The sequence below is a fragment of the Nomascus leucogenys genome, chromosome 19, assembly GCF_006542625.1.
Source record: "Nomascus leucogenys isolate Asia chromosome 19, Asia_NLE_v1, whole genome shotgun sequence".
Taxonomy (NCBI): Eukaryota; Metazoa; Chordata; class Mammalia; order Primates; family Hylobatidae; genus Nomascus; species Nomascus leucogenys.
The window spans coordinates 39,781,461-39,803,170 of NC_044399.1; the positions used below are offsets into that span (position 1 = coordinate 39,781,461).

General features: G+C 45.1%; 2 protein-coding genes across 9 annotated transcripts in view; one reads left to right on the plus strand and one right to left on the minus strand.

Moving 5' to 3' along the window:
• Nucleotides 1-11,983, minus strand: part of TTC7A (tetratricopeptide repeat domain 7A) — a 160,705-nt gene extending 148,722 nt beyond the window's left edge. Inside the window, exon 1 of the mRNA XM_030799366.1 lies at nt 11,915-11,983. The gene's annotated coding sequence lies outside the window, so the exon portion shown is untranslated. The remainder of the gene's footprint in view (nt 1-11,914) is intronic.
• The window catches only part of MCFD2 (multiple coagulation factor deficiency 2), a 40,590-nt gene that overhangs the window by 13,921 nt on the left and 4,959 nt on the right, over nt 1-21,710 (plus strand). The window contains exons 1-4 of one of the 8 annotated variants that reach the window (XM_003262819.3): nt 12,606-12,740; nt 17,605-17,697; nt 19,329-19,483; nt 20,542-20,701. In XM_003262819.3, coding sequence (XP_003262867.1) covers nt 19,335-19,483; nt 20,542-20,701 — 309 coding nt within the window. In that variant the 5' untranslated portion in view covers nt 12,606-12,740; nt 17,605-17,697; nt 19,329-19,334. Of the gene's footprint in view, nt 1-12,358; nt 12,487-12,605; nt 12,741-17,604; nt 17,698-18,391; nt 18,634-19,328; nt 19,484-20,541; nt 20,702-21,710 lie in introns of those variants that run through there. The other 7 variants (XM_030799369.1, XM_030799370.1, XM_003262818.3 and 4 more) reach the window with 7 other exon arrangements.

A 21,710-nucleotide genomic window follows, 5' to 3' on the forward strand; every position in this document is an offset into this window, starting at 1 on the left:
GTGAGCCACCACACATGGCCCAAGTTTTTTTTTAAATCTCCCTTTCCACCACCCGAGCTTGAAAGAGGGCTTTGAGCCTCATATGAGATTCTAGCCTCAGTTAACACCCTGATTTCAGTCTTGTGATACTGTATGGAGGACACAGTTGATCCTGGCCTGGAGTTCTTTTTCTTTTTTTTGTAATGTTTTTTCACAACCTGCCTGGATTTCTGATCTACAGAACTGTGAGATGATAAATGGGTGTTATATTAAGCTGCAAAACTGATAGTAATTTGTTATGCAGAAAGAGAAAACTAATACAAGGCTGGTGCAGTGACTCACACCTGTAATCCCAGCACTTTGGGAGGCTAAGGTGGGCAGATCACTTGAGGAGTTAGAGACCAGCCTGGGCAACATGGCAAAAACCCATCTCTGCAAAAAATGCAAAAACTAGTTGGGCGTGGTGGTGTACGCCTGTGGTCAGGTACTTAGGAGGCAGAGGTGGGAGGATCACTTGAGCCCAGGAGGGCGAGGCTGCAGTAAGCCATGATCATGCCACTATACTCCAGCCTGGGTGACAGAGTGAGACCCTGTCCCAAAAAAAAAAAAAAAAAAAAAAAAAAATTAGTGTTTCTGCTGATGGATAAATCACTCAGTTTTTTTCTAAAAATGTCTTCTCACGTTTACTCTTGCAGGGTATTTTAGCTGGCTGTAGTATTTTAGGTGAGAAGTTTTCTTTTGCACTTTGAAGATATACTGTTTTCTGGCTTCCATTGTTCCTAGGGCTGTCTGTTGCTCCTTTAATAATAATAATCTTTTTTTTGCTGGGCGCTGTAGCTCATGCCTGTAATCCCAGCACTTTGGGAGGCCGAGGAGAGTGGATCACGAGGTCAGGAGATTGAGACCATCCTGGCTAACACAGTGAAACCTGTCTCTACTAAAAACACAAAAACAAAATTAGCCGGGCGTGGTGGCAGGTGCCTGTAGTCCCAGCTACTCTGGAGGCTGAGGCGGGAGAATGGTGTGAACCCGGAAGGCGGAGCTTGCAGTGAGCCGAGATCACGCCACTGCACTCCAGCCTGGGCAACAGAACGAGACTCTGTCTCAAAAACAAAAAAAAAAAAAAAAAAAAATCTTTTTTTCTCCTCTATCTTTAATATTATTTTTCTTTGGTTTTCTACAGACTTATTTTAATGCGCTTAGCTTAGATTTATTTTCATTAACTTTGCTTGGGATTTGTCACTCTTTTTGATCCTGAACTTGTAACCTTTCAATGGTTCTGGAAAATTTTTAGATATTATCTCTTCAACTACTGTCTTTGCTCATTCTCTCCTCTCCTCCTGTGACTCCCACTACATACAAGTAAGACATCACTGAATTCTCTGTGACCCTTATCCTTTTGTATTTTCTATCTTTTTGTCTCTCTTCATTCTAGATACAATAATAGTTTCCTCTGGCATATTTTCCAATTTACTGATTCTTTTTGTGTGTCTAAACTATAGTTCAATCTACCCCTTATATTTTTCTGTTCACACATTTCTATTTGGTTCTTTTTTCTAATGTTATGTTACTTTTTGTAGCTTTTAGCTCCCGTGTCAAAATTTTTAAATTTGGCTTTTATTTCTTTGAAGATAGTAAGCAGTGTTTAACAACCTCTGCCTGAGAATTCCAGTGTCTCAAGCTGTGTAGGTCCGTTGATTGTTCTTTCTTCTAGTTCGTGTTCATGCTGTCTTGTTTCCTCATGTCTAGTTGTCTTTAATTGTGTAGTACATTGCATTTGAAAAATTATTGTAGAGATCATTTGACGCTTAGGATAATTTTATATTCTTCTGAAAGGATGTCCAGTTGCTTTTTCTAGGCACCTGGGGGGCTCTACCAATCTGAAATCACCTTATTCAAAAAATCTGGGCTTGAGATTTTCTCAACCCAGACCAATTGACATTTGGCTGTGGTCCATGAGAAGGCTCATCTATTCACTCCTCTATTTTATCACAGAGCGAAGTCTTCCTTGACTCTCCCTACCCTCACCATAGGCTTAAGTGCCCCCACTGTGTGCTCCCATGGCAACCTGGGCTCTAACAGGCATTTACCATTTACCATATTATTTTACATTCTCTCCCCATCTAGCCTGTATCTTGAGGATAGGGAGCATCACTTATTCCAATCTCCATTGTTTAACACAGTATCTGGGCAATGGCATACACTCAGTAAGTGTTGTGGAACTAAACCAAAATCAACTAACGATGTCTCTCCGACCATCTAGCACTGCTCCACTCTGAGGAGATGGTAAGGCTTCAGTAAGGTCTTCACAACTCACAACTGCTCTGTGTTGGAGGAGATTCTTCTGTGGAGGGAATGCTAAGAAATGCTGATTTCTGCATCCTCACTGATGAGGTGGCAGGGTGGGAAGCAAAACAGACACAGAAATAAGAGACTAATGGCACTTTAATTGAGTAAGTCTCTGACAACGAGCAGATATTACTGGACGAACCCAAACTTTCCAGGTTAAGTCTGATCCCATTATACCTAGACCTCCAAAAAATAAGATCTTAGCTGACACCTGGGTGGCACTGTTGTAGTGTATCTAAGAACTCAAGGCAGAATGGTTTTTAAGAAAGGAGTCTTGTGGAACTGGTATGCTGAACACATAGGAAGTATGGGTTATATCCACCAAAGCCACTTTACTTTTATCGTCCACTGACTTTTAATCCCTTTCAACAGGGGTTAACATGGTCTTTCCCTAGCCAGAATCAATTATTAATGTTGCTTAGGGAAAAATGAAAAATAAACGTAGGTTTTTTGGGGGGAGGTGGCAGGGGAGAAGTCAGCTTAGGAACTGGTTTGTGAATTGCCTTTTCACATCAAATGAGTCAGTTGATACAGTCAGGTTAATTTATTCTGACCAGGCATGTGTCAACATATTATTTATTTATTTATTTATTGAGACAGAGTCTCACTTTGTCGCCCCGGCTGAAGTGCAGTGGTGTGATCTCGGCTCACTGCAACCTCCGCCTCCCAGGTTCAATAGATTCTCCTGCCTCAGCCTCCCAAGTAGCTGGGATTACAAGCGCCCACCACCACGCCTGGCTAATTTTTGTATTTTTAGTAGAGATGGGGTTTTACCATGTTGGCCAAGCTAGTCTCAAACCCCTGACCTCGAGTGATCCACCTACCTTAGCCTCCCAAAGTGCTGGGATTATAGGCATGAGCCACTGCACCTGGCTCAACATATTGTTAAAAAAACAAGTGGGTGTGGTGGTGCATGCTGGTAGTCCCAGCTACTCAGGATGCTGAGGTGGGAAGATCGCTTAAACCCAGAAGTTCAAATCTAGCCTGCGGAACATAGCGAGACAACCCCCATCACTGAAATAAATAAATAAATAAATAAGTAAATAATTGAAAAACAAGTGCAGTGCAATGAAGAGATCTGTATTATAGAAAAATACTGAAAGCTGAATGGCAGCAGCCCATATCCCTAAAGGCCAATTTGTTGAAGGATTAGTTAGTTCAATATCCAAGCTACCCCATTTGCCAAATGTATGATTTACCAAAAACTAAGAGTACTCTTGAAAATATCCAGTGAAGGCTGTGGCAGGGTGGCTCACGCTTGTAATCCTAGGACTTTGGGAGGCCAAAGCAGGCAGATTGTTTTGAGCCCAGAGCTCGAGTCCAGCCTGGCCAACATGGTGAAACCTTGTCTCTACAAAAAATACAAAAATTAGCCAGGTGTGGTGGCAGTGTGCCTGTAGTCCCAGCTATTCCAGGGCCTGAGGCAGGAGGATGGTTTGAGCCCAGGAGGTTGAGGCTGCAGTGCGCTGAGATCGCAGCACTGTGCTCCAGCCAGGGTGACAGAGCGAGACCCTATCTCCAGGGAAAAAAAAAAAAAAAGAAAATATCCAATGAATAGTAAGGTACTCTTATGAATATCACATGGAATATTTTTATTCAAGATTTTCTTCAAGTTTTCTTCTCATATTCTATTCAAAACACTCATACTCAATATATTTTAAAATTTTTCTTTAGAATATTATTATACTCAAATACAAAATATAAATTCTTCACAAATATGATTATATTCCATAAATACAAACCCAAGCTTTCAGTTAATTGGAGAGCTAAGCTCACAAGAAAGTAGGGAAAATTCTCGATATTCAAAAAATTAAGAAGGAGCTAACTTAGTGGAGAGAAGGGAAGAGTGTTGATGAGCTGACACTAAGGCTTCCCTGGAGGGGGTTACAGTTTTACTGGTTTACAGGGACTTCGAGGTTTTTTTTTTTTGGTTCCTTTAGTTGGGGTTTTTTTTGTTTGTTTGCTTTTTTTTTTTTTTTTTTTAAAGAGACAGGATCTCATTCTGTCACCCAGGCTGGAGTGCAGTGGCAGGATCATAGCTCACTGCAGCCTTGACTTCCTAGGCCCAGGCGATCCTCTCACCTCTGCCTCCTGGGTAGCTGGGACTACTGGCCCACACCACCATGCCTGGCTATTTTAAAAAAAAATTTCTATAGGCCAGGCGCGGTGGCTCATGCCTGTAATCCCAGCACTTTGGGAGGCCAAGGCGGGTGGATCACCTGAGGTCAGGAATTCAAGACCAGCCTGGCCAACATGGTGAAACACCATCTCTACTAAAAATACAAAAAAAAGTAGCTGGGCGTGGTAGCAGGCACCTGTAATCCCAGCTACTCGAGGCTGAGGCAAGAGATTCGCTTGAACCTGGGAGGTGGAGGTTGTAGTGAGCTGAGATCACGCCATTGCACTCCAGCCTGGGGGACAAGAGTGAGACTTTGTTTCAAAAAAAAAAAAAAAAAAAAAAGTTTCTCTATAGAGACAAGGTCTTCCTATGTTGTGCAGGCTGGTCTCAAACTCCTGGACTCGAGCGATTCTCCTGTCTCAGCCTCCCAAGGTGTTAGGATTACAGGCATGAGCCACCACACCTGGCCAATTCTGAGTTTTAATGGAGACTACAACAAGGGAAGAAATTTTGGGTTAAAAAGAGTAAAGAGACAGATCTGATACTTTCACATATGGCTAGGACTCTCCAAGGCCTATACTTTCTGTGATATTGTGAAATATATATTTGGTCTTTGACCCTGTTTTCTAGCATACAACTCCTACAATCCTTAGAGACTCCACAGTGACGTCTTCTTGTAAGCTAATGGTTGACTGATGGCTGGCAGCCCCCAGGTAACTTCAGAATGACAGCTCTTTACTGGAAAGACCAACGTGTGATTAGAAGGTTGGGACTCTCAGCCCCACCTCCAACCTCCAGGGAGGAGAGAGGTGCTGAAGGTTAAGTTGATCACCAATGACTAATGGTTTGGTCAATTGTGCCTATGTAATAAAGCCTCCATAAAAACCCAAAAGAACAGGGTTTGGAGAGCTTCCAGAGAGCTGAACACATGGAGGCTGACAGGAAGATGAATGAGAAGACATCCACGGGCCAGGAGGGTGGTGCACTCCAACTCCATGGGGACAGAAGCACCTGTGCTCAGGACCCTTCCAGACCTCACCCTATGTATCTCTTCATCTGGCTGTTTATTCTTATACTTTAAAATAGCCTTTGTAATAAACTTTAACAAACAGGGGGTCTTGGGAAGCCCATCTAGAAGCTGTTCGGTCAGATGTTTTAAGGGCCTTGGACTTGTGACTGGCGGGAAAGAGAGGGCTGTTCTGTAAAACTGAACCCTCAACCTGCGGTTTCTGAGGTTATCTCTATGTAGATGGCATCAGAATTGAATTGAATTGAATTGGAGGCCCTCCAGCTGGTGTCTGCTGCAGAATTGATGTGCTTGTTCCAGTGTGGGAAGAGCCCCCGCCCCTCCCCACATTTTGGTAGAGATGTCTTCCGTGTTTTTTGTTGTTGAGTGAGAGAATGGAAGAAACTCTGAGTGGTTTCTACCTCTCACACCTTCAGGGATTGAAGTACATACGAACCAGAAACAAAATTTGCAGAGATGCACAGAGAAACACAGTAAAGCTGTATATCTTGGCCTTGCCCCTTGACTGGGGAAAAAAAAATTTTTCCTGAGCATTTATAATTACACTCTGCACTCAGGTCTGGAGTATAGTCTAATACTACCTATAGAAACCAGGGACCCACAAGTTAAAAAAATAACTAAAAATGTATAGCAGGCAGATAGAAGCAAACATCAAATCTCTTTGAGGAAACACGGCCTCAACCCAGGCCACATAGGACTCCCATAGACAAAGCCCCACTAAAAATGAACTCATCATCAAAAATTATAAAAATGCTCAAGGAAATAATCCACCATGAGTAAGAGCCAAGAAATTCTGAGGAGGAAATGGTATAGGCCTAATGCAACATTATAGTATCAGCCTGGCACAAATACTCCACGGTTAAAATCTCCAGGTCATCAGAATCTATAAGTAACTAAAGTTGTTGTTTGATGACCCTAGCCAGCCTGCTCAAGGGCACGCTTCACAGACTAGACTCTTTGCTGGATGCCAGCTAATCAGCTTTCCTCCACTCAAATACAAAACCAAAAAAATCCAAAAACTTCTTGTTCCCAGAATGTCTTTAGTTTTTTATTGTTATCTCCCTTATTTCTTACAGGGGCCCTCAGCCCCCAACTAGTGTGGGTCAGCTGCACAGCAGGAGGTGAGCACTGGGTGGGTGAGCGAGCATTACCGCCTGAGCTCTGCCTCCTGTCAGTGTCAGATTAGCGGTGGTAGCATAAGATTCTCATAGGAACGCGAACCCTACTGTGAACTGCGCATGTGAGGGATCTAGGTTGCACACTCCTTATGAGAATCTAACTAATGCCTGATGATCTGAGGTGTAACAGTTTCATCTTGAAACCACTGTCCCTCCCCCCACCACTTCCATGAAAAAATTGTCTTCCATGAAACCGGTCCCTGGTGCCAAAGTTGGGGATTGCTGTCTTATAAATCCTTTTTTTTTGTTGATAGAGTTTAATGATTATTTTCTTTAAAGTGAGCATATCATTTGCATGAAGATAACTATTGTCTTTGAGTTATGCTTTGACAAGGGACAAAAGAGTAGACACCGTTGCAGGACTAGAGCACAAGAACTTCAGAGAACAGAATGACTAGACTATTAAGACAAAGTATGCTCCAAATAACTGAATTAGACTTGCCCCTGAGTATTTCATGTTCTGGGATGCTATTATAATGGTATTTTAAGCATTTCCATTTCTACTTGCTTATTGCTCATATACAGACATACCATTAATTGTATATTGTATCCTGTAACATTGCTAAATCAATAGCTCTGGCTCTTTTCTAGGTTATTTAGGATTTTCTATGTGCATGATCATATTACCTGTGAATAAAGATAGTTTTACTTTTTCTTCCCAGTCTGTATGCCTTTTATATTTTGTTCTCTAATGGCTTAAAGCTCTAGTATAATGAATATACTAAAGCACTTTCAATAGTGTTGAAGGTGGACATCCTTGCTTTGTTCCTGATATTAAGAGAAAAACATTCAGTCTTTCACTCTAAGAATATTAACTGTGGGTTTTTAACAGATGCCCTGTCAGATTGAGAGAGTATCCCTCTATTCCGTTTGCTGAAAGTTTTTTTTTTTAAATCATGAATAGGGATTAAATTTTGTCAGATGCTTTTTAAAAATTATCATATAGTTTTTCTTATGATCATATATTTATTTCTTTAAGTATCGAAGGAAAAGAACTCAGAAGTTTTGTAGACAGCCACATTTTCATTTTAATGTGAGAGTAATACAAATATCCTCAGGCAGGGGAGACCTCAGAAGTTTGCCACACAAAATTCATAATGAAAATGCCTTTGAAGGAAGTGTTTAAGTAGATAGGCAAGTTCAGGAGAAATTTCAAGAGATATGGGATGTCAGGGTGATCAAAATTTTTGATAACTGTATCTATTTTTTTTTTAAAGGATAAGACTAAGGCCAGGCATGGTGGCTCATGTCTGTAATCTCAGCACTTTGGGAGGCTGAGGTAGGCAGATCACATGAGTTCAGGAGTTCGAGACCAGCCTGGCCAACGTGGCGAAACCCCATCTCTACTAAAAATACAAAAACTTAGCTGGGCATGGTGGTGGTCGCCTGTAATCCCAGCTACTTGGGAGGCTGAGGCAGGAGAACTATTTGAACCCGGGAGGCAAAGATTGCAGTGAGCCGAGATTGTGCCACTGTACTCCAGCCTGAGGCAACTGAGCAAGACTCCGTCTCAAAAAACAGGCTAAGACTGAAGAAGAGAATGTTTATCTAGAATAACTCATGTCAAAAACCCCAAACAACAACATGATGAGAGAGGAGAGGGAGACAAAAGGGATACTAAGGAATGCTCATTTATGTGACTTAATACATACATTACGTATTAATGTATACATAATTAATATATATACCTTCCCCCAACGTGAATTTGAAGAAATCAACAGTCAGATTTTTCATTAGGAGTGATGTGTGCTTTGATAAAGTCAGGGATGGAAGAAGCAAGGTCATCAAATGCAGATGGCCATCATTTTCACCACCCCAGTTTATAGTATATCTGAATTCAGAACACAACACATGCCAAAATTCCAAGCTTTTAACACCACAGTTCACCTTATCAGAAATACAAAGCCCCATCCCAGCTGACAGGGGAGCCTAGAACATGCAACCCATTGAGGTCACCCTCATGCAATGCAAGGGTGACAGAGCAAGACCTTTTCTCTAAACAAAAGAAACTGCAGTTTCTTTGGTGACAGTGTATTAAGTTCTCAGTTGGAGAATCTGGAAGCCGCACCCTTGTTTTTTCCTCTAGTTGTGCAGAACGCACACTTTTTGCATCCTACTCCCTGTTGGAAGGAATTCCAGGGTTCAGAGATTACCACAGGGTTGAACAGCAACAGACTGTTGTCGACCAGGCTTGAGATTTTAGGGACACAGGATTACCTCAATCATTTGTTAGACTTCTGATCAATTTCATGTATAGTAATCACAAATAACTTACCTAAAGTCTTATTTATTTAGTGACAGAGTTTAGCTCTTGCTGCCCAGGCTGAAGAGCAATGGTGCAATCTCGGCTCACCTCAACCTCTGCCGCCCGGGTTCAAGCAATTCTCCTGCTTTAGCCTCCCGAGTATCCGGGATTACAAGCATGCATCACCATATCCAGCTAATTTTGTATTTTTAGTAGAGACAGGGTTTCACCATGTTGGCCAGGCTGGTCTCGAACTCCTGACCTCAGGTGATTTGCCGCCTCGGCCTCCCAAAGTGCTGGGATCACAGGCGTGAGCCACCACACCCAGCCTATCTAGAGTCTTTAAATTGTTTTTATTCAATATTTTTCTATTTATTTTTACAAATAAGTAATATATAGTTTACAACATCAAAGCAATATTAAAAGGTGTAAACTGAAATCTTATTTTCACCCGTTCTCAACCACTCTGGAATCCCCTACATAGGTAAAACATTGTCTTGAGACAATTCAAAACAGCTGAAGAAAGAGGTGCCACCTAGAGGCCATTCTGGTATCTTGGGATGGCCGTCCTATCTCCTGATAAAGCCACCTCTTTGTCTCTACTTGTACTAGTTTCAACCTGAGTACACAAAGTAAATGGGGTATTTCAGCAAGGTTCCAAGTTATGAGACTCTTGGCCAATTTAAATAGTAGGTTGCAGGTAAAGAGATCCTCTCTTACCTAGTCGTTACTTTCTTTAATCTCTGCTTTCAAATCAGTTATTTCTAATGCAGAGTTGCCCCTCTCTTGAAGGAGTTTGCTGAAAGCTACTAAAAAAGGCAACACTCACTAATGTTCCATATTGCTCCTGAGATTTCTCCAAAAATATAGCTTTGGTTGGCATGTGGCCTGTATCCAAGGTCCAGCAAGTGACAGTTTCACTACTGCTTATAAGGGTCACCAACTTTCCAATTTGAAAGAGAGTCTTTTAACACTGGCTACCTTAACCTCCAGTTAGCCAATTCCACATTTTAGTATCTTGTTTTTAGCATCCTGCTTCTGGTACCAAATTATTTGCCTGTTAGGAATGGGTTCGGCTACAAGTTACAGAACACCCACCTATAAAATGGCTTAATCAAAGGTGGCTTCTCACTCATGGACTACAGTGGGGCAAGAATGGAAGCAGGACGGTCAGTTAGGAAGCTCTCTCTCAAGTAGTCCTGCAGCATCATCTACTACTGGACTAGAATGGTTTAGTGGAGATGGAAAGAAGTCAAAGACTCAGGATATATTTTGATAGCATCAACAGGCTTTGCTGAAGGATTTAAAGGTAAAGGGATGAGATAAATCAAGAATAGCTCGTAGAATTTTAGCTTGAACAGAATGAGTAGCAGTGACATTTACTAAAATGGACAAGACTGAGAGAGGTGCAGGTTTCGGGGTGAAAATCAAGATTTTGGGGGGACACATTAAGTTTGAGATGCCAGTCTGACATTCAAATGGAGACGTCAAGTAGGCAGTTATTTACAGGAGTCAGGAATTACACAGAAAGGTCATTGTCAGAGAGACATATTCTGGAGTCATCTATTTATAAATGGTATCTAAAGCACAGGACTAGGTAAACTCACACAGGGAGAGTGGGTAGAGAAGGTGACTCAGAACAGAACCCTGGACACTTTGATAATTATAGGTTGAGAAGCCAAGTAAGAAGTCCAAGAAAGGATAACCAGTGAGGTAGCAGAAGGACCCAGAGTGTGTGGTGTCAGAAAACAAGAGAAGAAAGTGTTTCTAAGTGAGAGTGGTTGGCTTTGATAAAACAGTATTGAGAGGACAAGTAAAATAAAAACAAGAGATCAAAGAGACCACTAGATTTGCATGGAGATTGAAGTTTCAGTGGTATGGTGGGGGAGAAAATAGACCAAGTTTATATGTTGATGGGAATTATCTGGTAGAGAGGGAGTGACTGTCGATTCAAGAGAGACATAACAGAGGATAACATCCATAGGAAAAAAATGAAAGCACTGGCTAGAATGAGAACACTTTATCCATCTACCAGACACTAGCTTATCGACACTTCATTTGTCTTATTTCTATCTCTAGTAGCTCCTAGTAGAGTGCCTAGTACACAGAAGATATTCAAGAAATGTTATTGAATTAATGAATAAATGAACAAAGGGAGGGTTGGATGAATGAAGAGATGGATGAATGGCAGATGCAGGGTAGAAAGAGGAACTAGATCAAACTAATCCAAAGTTCAGAGCAAGGAAAGAAGAATGGGTCTTGAATTAATAGGGTTTCCTCAAAACTTAGGGATTCTTTGTCCCGGCGCGGTGGCTCACCCCTGTAATCCCAGCACTTTGGGAGGCGGAGGTGGTGGGAGGATTGCTTAAACTCAGGAGTTTGAGACGAGCTGGGCAACATGGAGACTCTTTTCTTTAAAAAAAGAAAAAAAAAATTAGGGATTATGGGATTTTTCTCTGGGATAAGGGTGGCAGATTTCAATCTCAGATGAAGGTGGGAAAAAGAATGAGACAGTCAATGGCAGTGGCGTTAGCCAACTTTCAAGGCATCTAACTACTTAGCCACTTCCTGTGTCTTTCCTGTCCGGACCCAGGCTCATTTGAAAAACGATTATGTACCTTTATGGACAGAAATGGGAGAAGGGCTTTAAAAAAACGACCGTCCTCCCGGGCGTGGTGGCTGACGTCTGTAATCCCAGCACTTTGGGAGACTGAGGCGGGAGGATCAAGAGGTCAGCAGTTCGAGACCAGCCTGGCCAACACGGTGAAACCCCGTCTCTACTAAAAATACAAAAATTAGCTGGGCATGGTGGCGCGCGCCTGTAATCCCAGCTCCTCAGGAGGCTGAGGTAGGAGAAGAGCTTGAACCTGGGAGGCGGAGGTTGCAGTGAGCCGAGATCCTGCCACTGCACTCCAGCCTGGGACACAGCGAGACTCCGTCTCAAAACAAAACAAAACCAAGCAAAAACAAAACGACAGTCCTACACTCATTTATCCATCAGGTCAATAGATACTCACTGAATGGTAATCTTGTATAGGAGCACAGGTGTAAGGGCAGGATTATACAGGGATGATGTATTCGTTTCCCTATTTGTTCCTGAGTCTGTTTTTAAGTAATCTGTCCTCTCTTGAATGACAAAAGCTGCTGATTTCAAGAACGACACAGGGAAGGTGGTATTTGAACTGGGTCGCATAGTCTTGCTGGGACTCCAGTGGAAGCGAACGGCTGCGGCAGCTTGTGCAGTGGAGCGGGCAGACGCTGGAAGCAGGCCAGTCTTGAAACGTAGGGTACAAGGCCGGCTCCAGCGTGTTCTGGTCGTTTCATCAGCAAGGAATTAGCATTCCTATTATCTTTCTTCCCAACTTGCAGCAGGACGAACCAAGAGACCTGAACCAAGGGCCCCGTATATGAGAGGGGGAGCGGAGTTGGGAGCCGGCTTTGGAGTCCGCCCCATCCGGATCCGCCATCCTACGTCGCACGTGGAACTACGTTCCTGAGGGCTTCCGGGGTTGCCCAGCAACCTGCCGGGCCCCTAGGGCGTCCAGTGGCCCAACTGGAGTGGAGCCGTGTGTCGCCCTTGGGAAAGCAGGTAGAAAAACTGCGTCAGTCCCGCCAGTGCTGGGCGCGGGCCCATTACACGTGGACTCACGCGAACCGTTCTCACAGCCAGCTGCCGCGCAGCGGGAGGGGCCCGGCGGCGCCAATGGGCGGGCGGCAGGGAGCGCGCGTGCGCAAGGCAGGTCGGGGGGGGGGGCGGGGCGAGGCCGAGGAAGAGCGTTCTGGGGACGGGGGCTGGTGAGGCTCACGTTGGAGGGCTTCGCGTCTGCTTCGGAGACCGTAAGGGTGAGTGAACCAGCGCACCGTCCGCAGCTGGCGGGATCCCAGCGCTTCTCTTGTGAGCTGGGGGCTTGGGCTCAAGATGAGAGGCAGGAGCGGTCTGGGGGCGGGGGCTGGGCCCCCAGGCCGTCTCGGAACGCTTAACCGGCTAGGAGCACGGCCTGTCTCCCAGGGCGGAAGCCCGTGCCCCCCCGGGGGCTCTGGAGCCAGACAGGGCCGGCTGGGCAGATCTCCGCCCCCTTCCCTGGTCCCTGGGGACCCGAGGATCGGCCTGTGGGACCAGCTGTGTCGGGTGGACACTGCTTCTGGCGCGGCCCAAAAGCAGCGGGCCGGAGGCCTTACTCTCCCTCTGCTCCTTGTTCCCCCATCTCCCTCTCGGGGAGACCACAGGTCCTGTCGGGCCCGGTGGGGGAAGCTGATCTCCTATTGTATTCCCTCTCTGGGCATGGCCATCCACCCGGGTGCCCAAGCCAGAACTGGGCATCATTCTCACTTGCTGCATTCCTTTACCCACGCACATCTAATCCTTTGCAAAGCTGTCTTGGATACGTTCATTCTCCAGTCCCATCCCCCTGTCCTACCTAGTTCAGGCCACCTTTTCTTCTCTGGACTACCTCGGTGTCTTCCTGATGATCCCTGCATCTCTTCTTCATTCTCTGTAGTTTGTTCTATACAGACAGGCTAGAGCCATGGTCTTAAAACAGAAATCTGATCATGTCACCGGAACCGTCCCCCTATTCCCTTACCACCCTTTGGTGGATTCTCATTGCCCTTCCAAGCTCTTGAACGGGGCTTGCAAAGCCCTTCATGACTTGTCTTCTTTTAACTTTAGATACATTTGTCTTGACTGTACTTTGTCTTCAACCATACTGAATCCTTTTTGGTTCTTAGATCAGAACAAGTTCCTTCTGGGCTTACATGTTCCTTCAATATGTTCCTTCAATATGTTCCTTATGTCTGAGGCACTGTCCTTTGGTTGAAATAATCCTTCTTATCCTTCATGTGTTATTTCAGGTGTGAGTTGGGGGTTTCGTGGTATCCCGTGGGTGTCTGCCTGCTGATCTCTCTTTTCTACCAGGTTGTAATCTGTGTCGAGGTCATAGTACTATCTTCAGTACCTTGTGCTGTTAGTACGGACATTAAATGTATAAATGAAGCATGGGTGCTCCTTGGGCTCCCTAGATGAACAAATAGATCAAGTTATTAATATTAAACGCCTGCTTTTTCAGAACCAATTCTCAACCCTCAGTCCGTGTAGAGGTTTCTTTATTTTAGCTTAGGAACTTGGTTATTTTCTTGCCTTCATTCCAGGACCATGACAGGGGTAAGTGAGACAGTACTGGTCAGTTTTTCTTTGGCACTGGCTGTGGGTACAGGATGTCTGGATGTTGGTGAGTGTGGCTGCTTTAGGTTTGAATTCTTAACCAAGGGCCCCTTGAGGGAGAAGCTGCTACTAGCTGCTGGCAGGAAGGCTGGCCCCAAACTCTGAGTGGTGATAGGACTGATGACACACCAGGAGGAAAGGGTTGGGCCAGGTCAAACCACTGGAAGGCTCCAAAGGAAGTTCCAGCTTAGGCTAGAGTCGCTGTGGGATAGGGAACAATACACCTAGGTGCCAAGACTCACTTCCCTGATTCAATGATGAGCCAGGTCAGCTCAGCAGACATCAGTAAGGTAAATGAGAGCCAGAGGAGAGAGGGTCCTGACTCTCAGAGAGGGAGGAAAGGAGAAAAATGGAAAAGGAGAACAACCTGTGATCGTATGTTCAGGTCAAATGAGTGTGAGAGACTGCAGACTGAGGTCAGATGAGAGAGCAATTGGTCTTGGCTGGAAGAATCCTGAGGTGACATTTGAACCTGTCCTGGAAGGAAGTTTGGAGATGGACAGATGGAACCAGTAGGAGCGGAGGCTGTGGTACAGGAAGAGGCTGGCAGAACAGGAGGGGAGCACTGTGACAGCCAAGGCACTGGGAGGCGCATTGCTGCTCGTGGTCCAGCACTGCCCTCCCAGGACTGAGGCTGCGCCTTGTGAGGGCTGTCTCAAGGTATGGGTTGTGCTCTGAAGTCCCTTTGCAGAAATTTCTCCGCCCTTGGGTTTTTCTTCAGCCTGGCCTTTATATATTTCCTAAAGAAGGCCAGTGAGCTGGGGCTTCAGGCTGTTTGCCCATGGCCTTGAGCTAAGTAGTTAGAGCATGGATGATGCAACCTGTTATTTGGGTAGAGGGAGTTGCTTATGCTTTCTCTTGACTGTCAGCAGTTTAATTTGTTAGGTAGCAGTTAGATTCCCTGTTTTCTATCTTTCCCTCCCTTGCTTGCCTTCCTTCCTTTCTTCCTCTCTCTCTCTTTTTTTAATTAGAGAGGGAGTCTCACCATGTTGTCCAGACTGGTCTTGAACTCCTGAGCTCAAGTGATTCACTTGCCTCAGCCTCTCAAAGTATTGAGATTACAGGCATGAGCCACCATGCCCAGCCCTATTCCCTGTTTTCAATGTACTACTTGGAGGAATTTTTTTTCTTTATATTTATCGATTTGGCTTTTGTTGCATTCCAATGGTTAGAAACTTGCAACAGCAAACCAAAATGAGACAAGTTCAAAATCAGTGGTTCTTGGCCTTTATCCCACCTCCCTTAAAGAAGGGATATTTTGGACTCATAGTTACTATATGATTAATCGCTTGGTTGCTTTTTGGTGTTATCTAAATAGAATTTTCCCCACCCCCAACACACACACACCAAATTGATATACTAAGCATCCAATCACATAGTTGGAGGAAATGGTGCCATGAGTTCCATGATAGATATCTCCAAAAGAAAAGTTTCATCTTGTTACGGTGACATTAAAAATTGGCAGCATATCTGCAAAGGTGGTAATCCCCCCAGCTCCCCAAGGACCATGGCACACAGGCTAAGAACCAGCAGCTTCTGTTCCACGCACTGTGCCTGATACTGGGAATGTGGATTCAGTCCAAATCCTCTCGAAGCCCATCCAGCAAGGGGCACTGACAAGTAATCAGGCAGTTTTTCAAGAATTCATTCACACACAAGAAAACAAAAGAAAAAAAAGAATTAATTTGCAGCTGTCATCAGCTGTGGATGGGAGCCTTCTGAAGGGAAGCACTTGGGAGCCTGCAGGAAGAATACCTGTGCCAGACTTGGAATTGAAAAGGCCTCACTGGAGAAAGAGACATTTGATGTAAATGAGTCTGAAAGGCTTGGGAGGAGCTTGATTCCCTTCTCTAATCCTTCCTGTCCCAGAACTCTGAGATGTGTGGTCAGAACAAGTTGTTCTGCTATGGCCTAGGCAGTCACTGCTAGGAGTAACCTGAAACCTTGTTTTGTGGTACCAGGTACAGTGGCAGTGGCCTTGTCAGGGTCTGGACGCTTTTAAAAAAATTTTTTGAGACCGTCTCGCTCTCTTGCTCAGGTTGGAGTGCAGTGGTGTGATCTTGGCTCACTGCAACCTCTTCCTCCTCTGCCTCCCGGGTTCAAGCAATTCTTGTGCCTCAGCCTCCCAAATAGCTGGGATTACAGGTGCATGCCACCATGCCCAGCAAATTTTTTTTGTATTTTTAGTAGAGATGGGTTTCGCTGTGTTGGCCAGGCTGGTCTCAAACTCCTGACCTCAAGTGATCCGCCTGCCTCGGCCTCCCAAAGTGCTGGGATCATAGACGTGAGCCACTGTCCCTGGCCAAGGTCTGGGCACTTTTATTTGGTAAAATTGGAAGTGTAGTTTCTGACTGTTTCTGAATTATTTTGTGGAGATAAGAATTAACTGGAAACTCCTTTTGTATCCGATCCATATAGTATTGGGACAAAATTATAGGATAGATTATATTGAATACATATTCATAAAAAAATGTAGCAGATCTTGGCGCACTGCAGGCTCCGCCTCCAGGTTCATGCCATTCTCCTGCCTCAGCCTCCCAAGTAGCTGGGACTACAGGTGCCCGCCACCACGCCTGGCTAATTTTTATTTTTGTGTTTTTAGTAGAAACAGGATTTCACCATGTTAGCCAGGATGGTCTCGAACTCCTGACCTCGTGATCCGCCCGCCTCGGCCTCCCAAAGTGCTGCGATTACAGGCGTGAGCCACCGTGCCCGGCTGAAAATCACAATTCTAATCTCATGTCTCAAGATAATCTTTGTTATTAGTTTGTGTAGGAAATACACATTTTTATTTTACAAAAGTGTATTATTCTTTATCGCTTTTTTGCAGCCTGTTCTTTCTCATTCAATGTATCTGAGCATTCTTTCCTATTATGTATGACAGATTGCTTTTTTTTTTTTTTTTTTTTAACTATGGATATAAAAAGTCTGAGGTGGCCGGGCACGGTAGCTCATGCCTGTAACCCCAGCACTTTGGGAGGCCGAGGTGGGTGGATCACCTGAGGTCTGGAGTGTGAGATCAGCCTGGCCAAGATGGTGCAACACTGTCTCTACTAAAAGTACAAAAATTAGCTGGACGTGGTGACACGCACCTGTAATCCCAGCTACTCCAGAGGCTGAGGGAGAATTGCTTGAACCTGGGAAGTGGAGGTTGCAGTGAGCCAAGATTGTGCCACTGCACTCCAGCCTGGCGAAAGAGCAAGACTCTGTCTCAAAAAAATAAAAATTAAAAAATAAAAGGTCTGAGACAGATTGCATTTTGATGTCACTGTTTAGAAGTAGACTAGATTCTAGGTGCTTTTTAGCACCCTGGAAGTTTCTTCCTTTTTTTGGCAGTTGAGGATAGGGTCTCACTCTGTTACCCAGGCTGGAGTGTATTGCAGCCTTGAACTCCTGGGCTCAATCAATCTTCCCATCTCAGCCTTTTGAGTGGCTGGGAGTATAGGGGTGCACTGCTGTGCTCAGCTAATTTTTTATTTTTTGTAGAGATGGGGTCTCATTGTGTTGTCTAAGCTGATCTCAAACTCCTGGCCTCAAGTGATCCTCCTGCCTCAGCCTCCCAAAGTGCTGGGATTACAGGTATGAGCCACCATGCCTGGCCTATCCTGGAAGTTAGACATCCCAGTGACTATTGTCCCCTTTAAGGAGGGGGCCATGGGAAGCAATACTGGTAATGGGAAAAATGGATTTGGGAAATTTTTCTAAGTGTTGTAGGGTGGCACACTCATACTCTCAGGGTTCTGCCCTGAGAGCCTTTTAGGATGGGTAAGAGGGACTATAACACCTCTACCTCTCAGCCCCAGGCACAGAGACAGCTGCAGCTTCTGAGCTGAGCCCTGTGTGTAGCATGTAAAGGGGATGACCAGTGCCTTATGGTTTGTATTTACCACTGCTGGTTTGGGGCTGTGGACTACAATTGGCCTGTTAGAAATCCCTGGCCTTGTTACCTAGCAGAATCTGTTTTGCCTTTTGGGAAGTGAGTGTTCGGTCAGGTCTTTTGTTTTTGTATGTGGGTCACGTGGCTGTCCTTCACCTTCCTTTTTGAAGTCAGTCTGTCAGCCCTAGGACAGACCAAGACTTTCCGTTGAATCAACAATTATTAAAGGCCTGCCTGACCCTTGGCAGGTAATACTGGTGGGATTAAAGTTCTCCCTGCCCTCTGAGAGCTTGCTCTGTAGCTGACTGTGTCGTCTTATTGACCACAATTCCAAGTGTGGCCAAACCCTGGGAGTCCCTGATGGCATCCTGATTTCTCTGTAACTTTCCTTTCCAGTGCCTGCTCACCGTGGTTAAGTTACTTGCCACTGTCACCACCCAGGAGGTACAGAAGGAGGAGTTAAGGTGTTCTTCTCCTTGTCCACTGCCGCAGACCTTGATCTGACCTGACTGACCACTTCCCTTGGCTACCATGCTCCTGCCTCTAGTCTTGCTTTTGCCACTTCATGCCTTCCCCACTGTGCCGCCAGATGAGTCATTCTGAAACCAAGCTCTGATGTCACCTCCCATTCATGAATTGTAAGTGACTCTCCTCTCTTTCTCTGCAGGAGATGTCAAGCCCTGGCCTAGTGTGCAAAGCCATGTTCAGTACAGCCTGTCTAGCCCTTGGAGCCACCTCTGTCCTGTCTGCTTCCTACCCTCTAGGCTGCAGCCCAGCTGAACTACTTGTAGTTTCTTTCCCACTTGTGGGCACCTGCCACTCTGTCCCACCATTCCTGTGGTCCTTCAGTCCCTGCATATCTGTCCAGGCCCAGCTGAAGTGTCACCAGTTCAATCAGCCTTCTCTGATTTTCCTTCACTCAAAGGAGATTTCTTCCCCTGAACTCCTAGAGGGTTTTCTCTTTCTCTGATAATCTGATATAACTCGCTGGCTGCCTTTCCTGGTGCTCTTGGTAGAAAATATTTCTTTCAGTGGACTGTAGCTTCTGGGAGGCAGGAATAATCTTCCAGTCCCTTCAAGCTTTCACGTGTTGCTTGGCACTCTGCAGGCACTTCAGGAAACCTCATGAGCCTTCCCCTGCCATTTGAGTGACTTGGAGTGCCCAGGGTCATCCCGCAGTCTCAAAGCAGAGCTGGCATTGGGCCCTGTTTGACAAGCTCTCTTCCTAACCTCACTGATTCATCAGGTTTCCCAGGATCATACCACGTCAAGCCCTGAACGAAACCTTTGCTCTGATGCTCTGCCTTCCTCTTCTGTGTTTCCCATCTCACAGATATTGATGACCATGAGATCCCTGCTCAGAACCCCCTTCCTGTGTGGCCTGCTCTGGGCCTTTTGTGCCCCAGGCGCCAGGGCTGAGGAGCCTGCAGCCAGCTTCTCCCAACCCGGCAGCATGGGCCTGGATAAGAACACAGTGCACGACCAAGAGTACGTATTCAGCCCGGGCTGTGGTCCAGGGGCCTCCCCATCATCTGCAGCTGAGCCAGCAGCAAGGGCACGCTCAGTCCTCCTTTCCTTCTTCCTGTTTCTATGGCTCCTTGACATTCTTCAAGGTTGATTCTTACTCCTTATTGCCACCTATAAGTCAGGTATTCTTTTTTCATCATTGTGTCACAGGTGGAAGATCTTTAGGCCCAAATGGGGCACATTACTTGCCTGAATCCAGTCTCTCCTTTTTTTCACCACAGACAGACACACACACATACAAATAGACACACAGGTACACATACACAGTCGTAGTAGCAGAATCCAGAAAATAGCTAAGGTTTCTTGACTATAACAAGACCTTTTTTAAATCAACACATTCAAACATTGACTCATTTGTTGCAGCTTTTGTCTTGGGCCAGTTAGCCTCACGCATTATACTCAGTTATCCTTTGTTTTTAAGGCTGGGCGCAGTGGCTCACGCCTGTAATCCCAGTGCTTTGGGAGGCTGAGGCAGGTGGATTGCTTGAGCCCAGGAATTCAAGACCAGCCTAGGCAATATAGGGAAAACCTGTCTCTACTAAAAAATTGCAAAAAATTAGCTGGATGTGGCAGTACATGCCTATGGTCCCAGCTACCTGGGGGACTGAAGTGGGAGAATCAACTGAGCTTGGGAAGTTGAGGCTACAATGAGCCAAGATCATGCTCCTGCACTCTAGCCTGGGTGGCAGAGTGAGACCCTGTCTCAAAAAAAAAAAAAAAAATTGTTTTAAAAGACATATTTTTAAATTGATGGCCTGAAAATGTTATAACAAAATTCTAATAATAAAGAGGAAAGAATACCCTAATCCTGCCAGCAAAACAGATGGTCTATTTGACTTTTCCTGCTCCTCTCAAGGCCCTGTCTATCTCTGTGTAATCCTCGAATGTGGTCTGCTGCTGCTGGTGTTTGTTTTTCTGAGCTGGAGGAAGTTTAAGATCTTGAACTTTTCAGAGTCCTTAAGATTTCAGCATGATCCCAGTGTCTGTCAATTGGCTTGAACCTGACTGTTGATTTTTAGGCATATCATGGAGCATCTAGAAGGTGTCATCAACAAACCAGAGGCGGAGATGTCGCCACAAGAATTGCAGCTCCATTACTTCAAAATGCATGATTATGATGGCAATAATTTGCTTGATGGCTTAGAACTCTCCACAGCCATCACTCATGTCCATAAGGAGGTAGGTCTGGCGGTGGCTTGGGGGACTGTATCACAGAAAGGCTTCCCTTTGTTAATTTGGTCCCCAGTCTTGTTGACTTGTGTTGTCCTTATGTGCCAAGAGTGCTGCTTCTCCACTGGGCATGGTGGCTCACATCTGTAATCCCAGCACTTTGGGAGACCAAAGTGGAAGGATCACTTGAGCCAGGAGTTCAAGACCAGCCTTGGCAATATAGTGAGACCCTGTCTCTACAAAACAAACAAAACAAAAATTAAAAAATTAGCCAGGCCTGGTAGTGCATGCCTGTAGTTCTAGGTACTCAGGAGGCTAAGGTGGGAGGATTGCTTGAGTCCAGGATGTCGAGGCTATAGTGAGCCATAATCATGCCACCGCACTTCAGCCTGGGCAACAGAGTGAGGCCTTGTCTCAAAAAAAGAAAAAAAAAAGTGCTTTTGTTTCTTTCTCTTCTGTATTCTGCCTCTTTCTGTCCAACAATCTTTCCCACAAAGGATAACTTGCTGAGGCAGAAGTCCCAGGGCTAGGCATTTGTATCTTTAAGTGCTACAGGCATTTCTGTTACACACCAGAGTATGAGAATCAGTGCCTAAAAGACAGACCGTATTCAAACTGCAGAGCAAGGGGAAAGTTACTTCATTTGGGAAGAATGGTGAATTGAGACCAAGGGATTCAGGGATGTGGCAGTAATTGAGGGCTTGTGTGGTACTGTACAGTGCTCCAGAGTTTCTGAAGCCCTTTCAAGTAGGTTAGAGATCTTGTTGGATCTTTGCAACATCTTGAGTAGGCAGTGGCAGGCATTGTTAATACTTCCATTTTCAGTGGCGTGTGCCCGTAGTCCCAGCTACTCATGATGCTGAAGTAGGAGCATCACTTGAGCCTGAGAGGTTGAGGCTGCGGCAAGCTGCGATCTTGCCACTGAACTCCAGCCTGGGCAATAGAGCAAGACCTTGTCTCAGAAAACAAAAAACAAACAAAACCCTCCCATTTTCTAGGTGAAGAAACTGAAATCAAG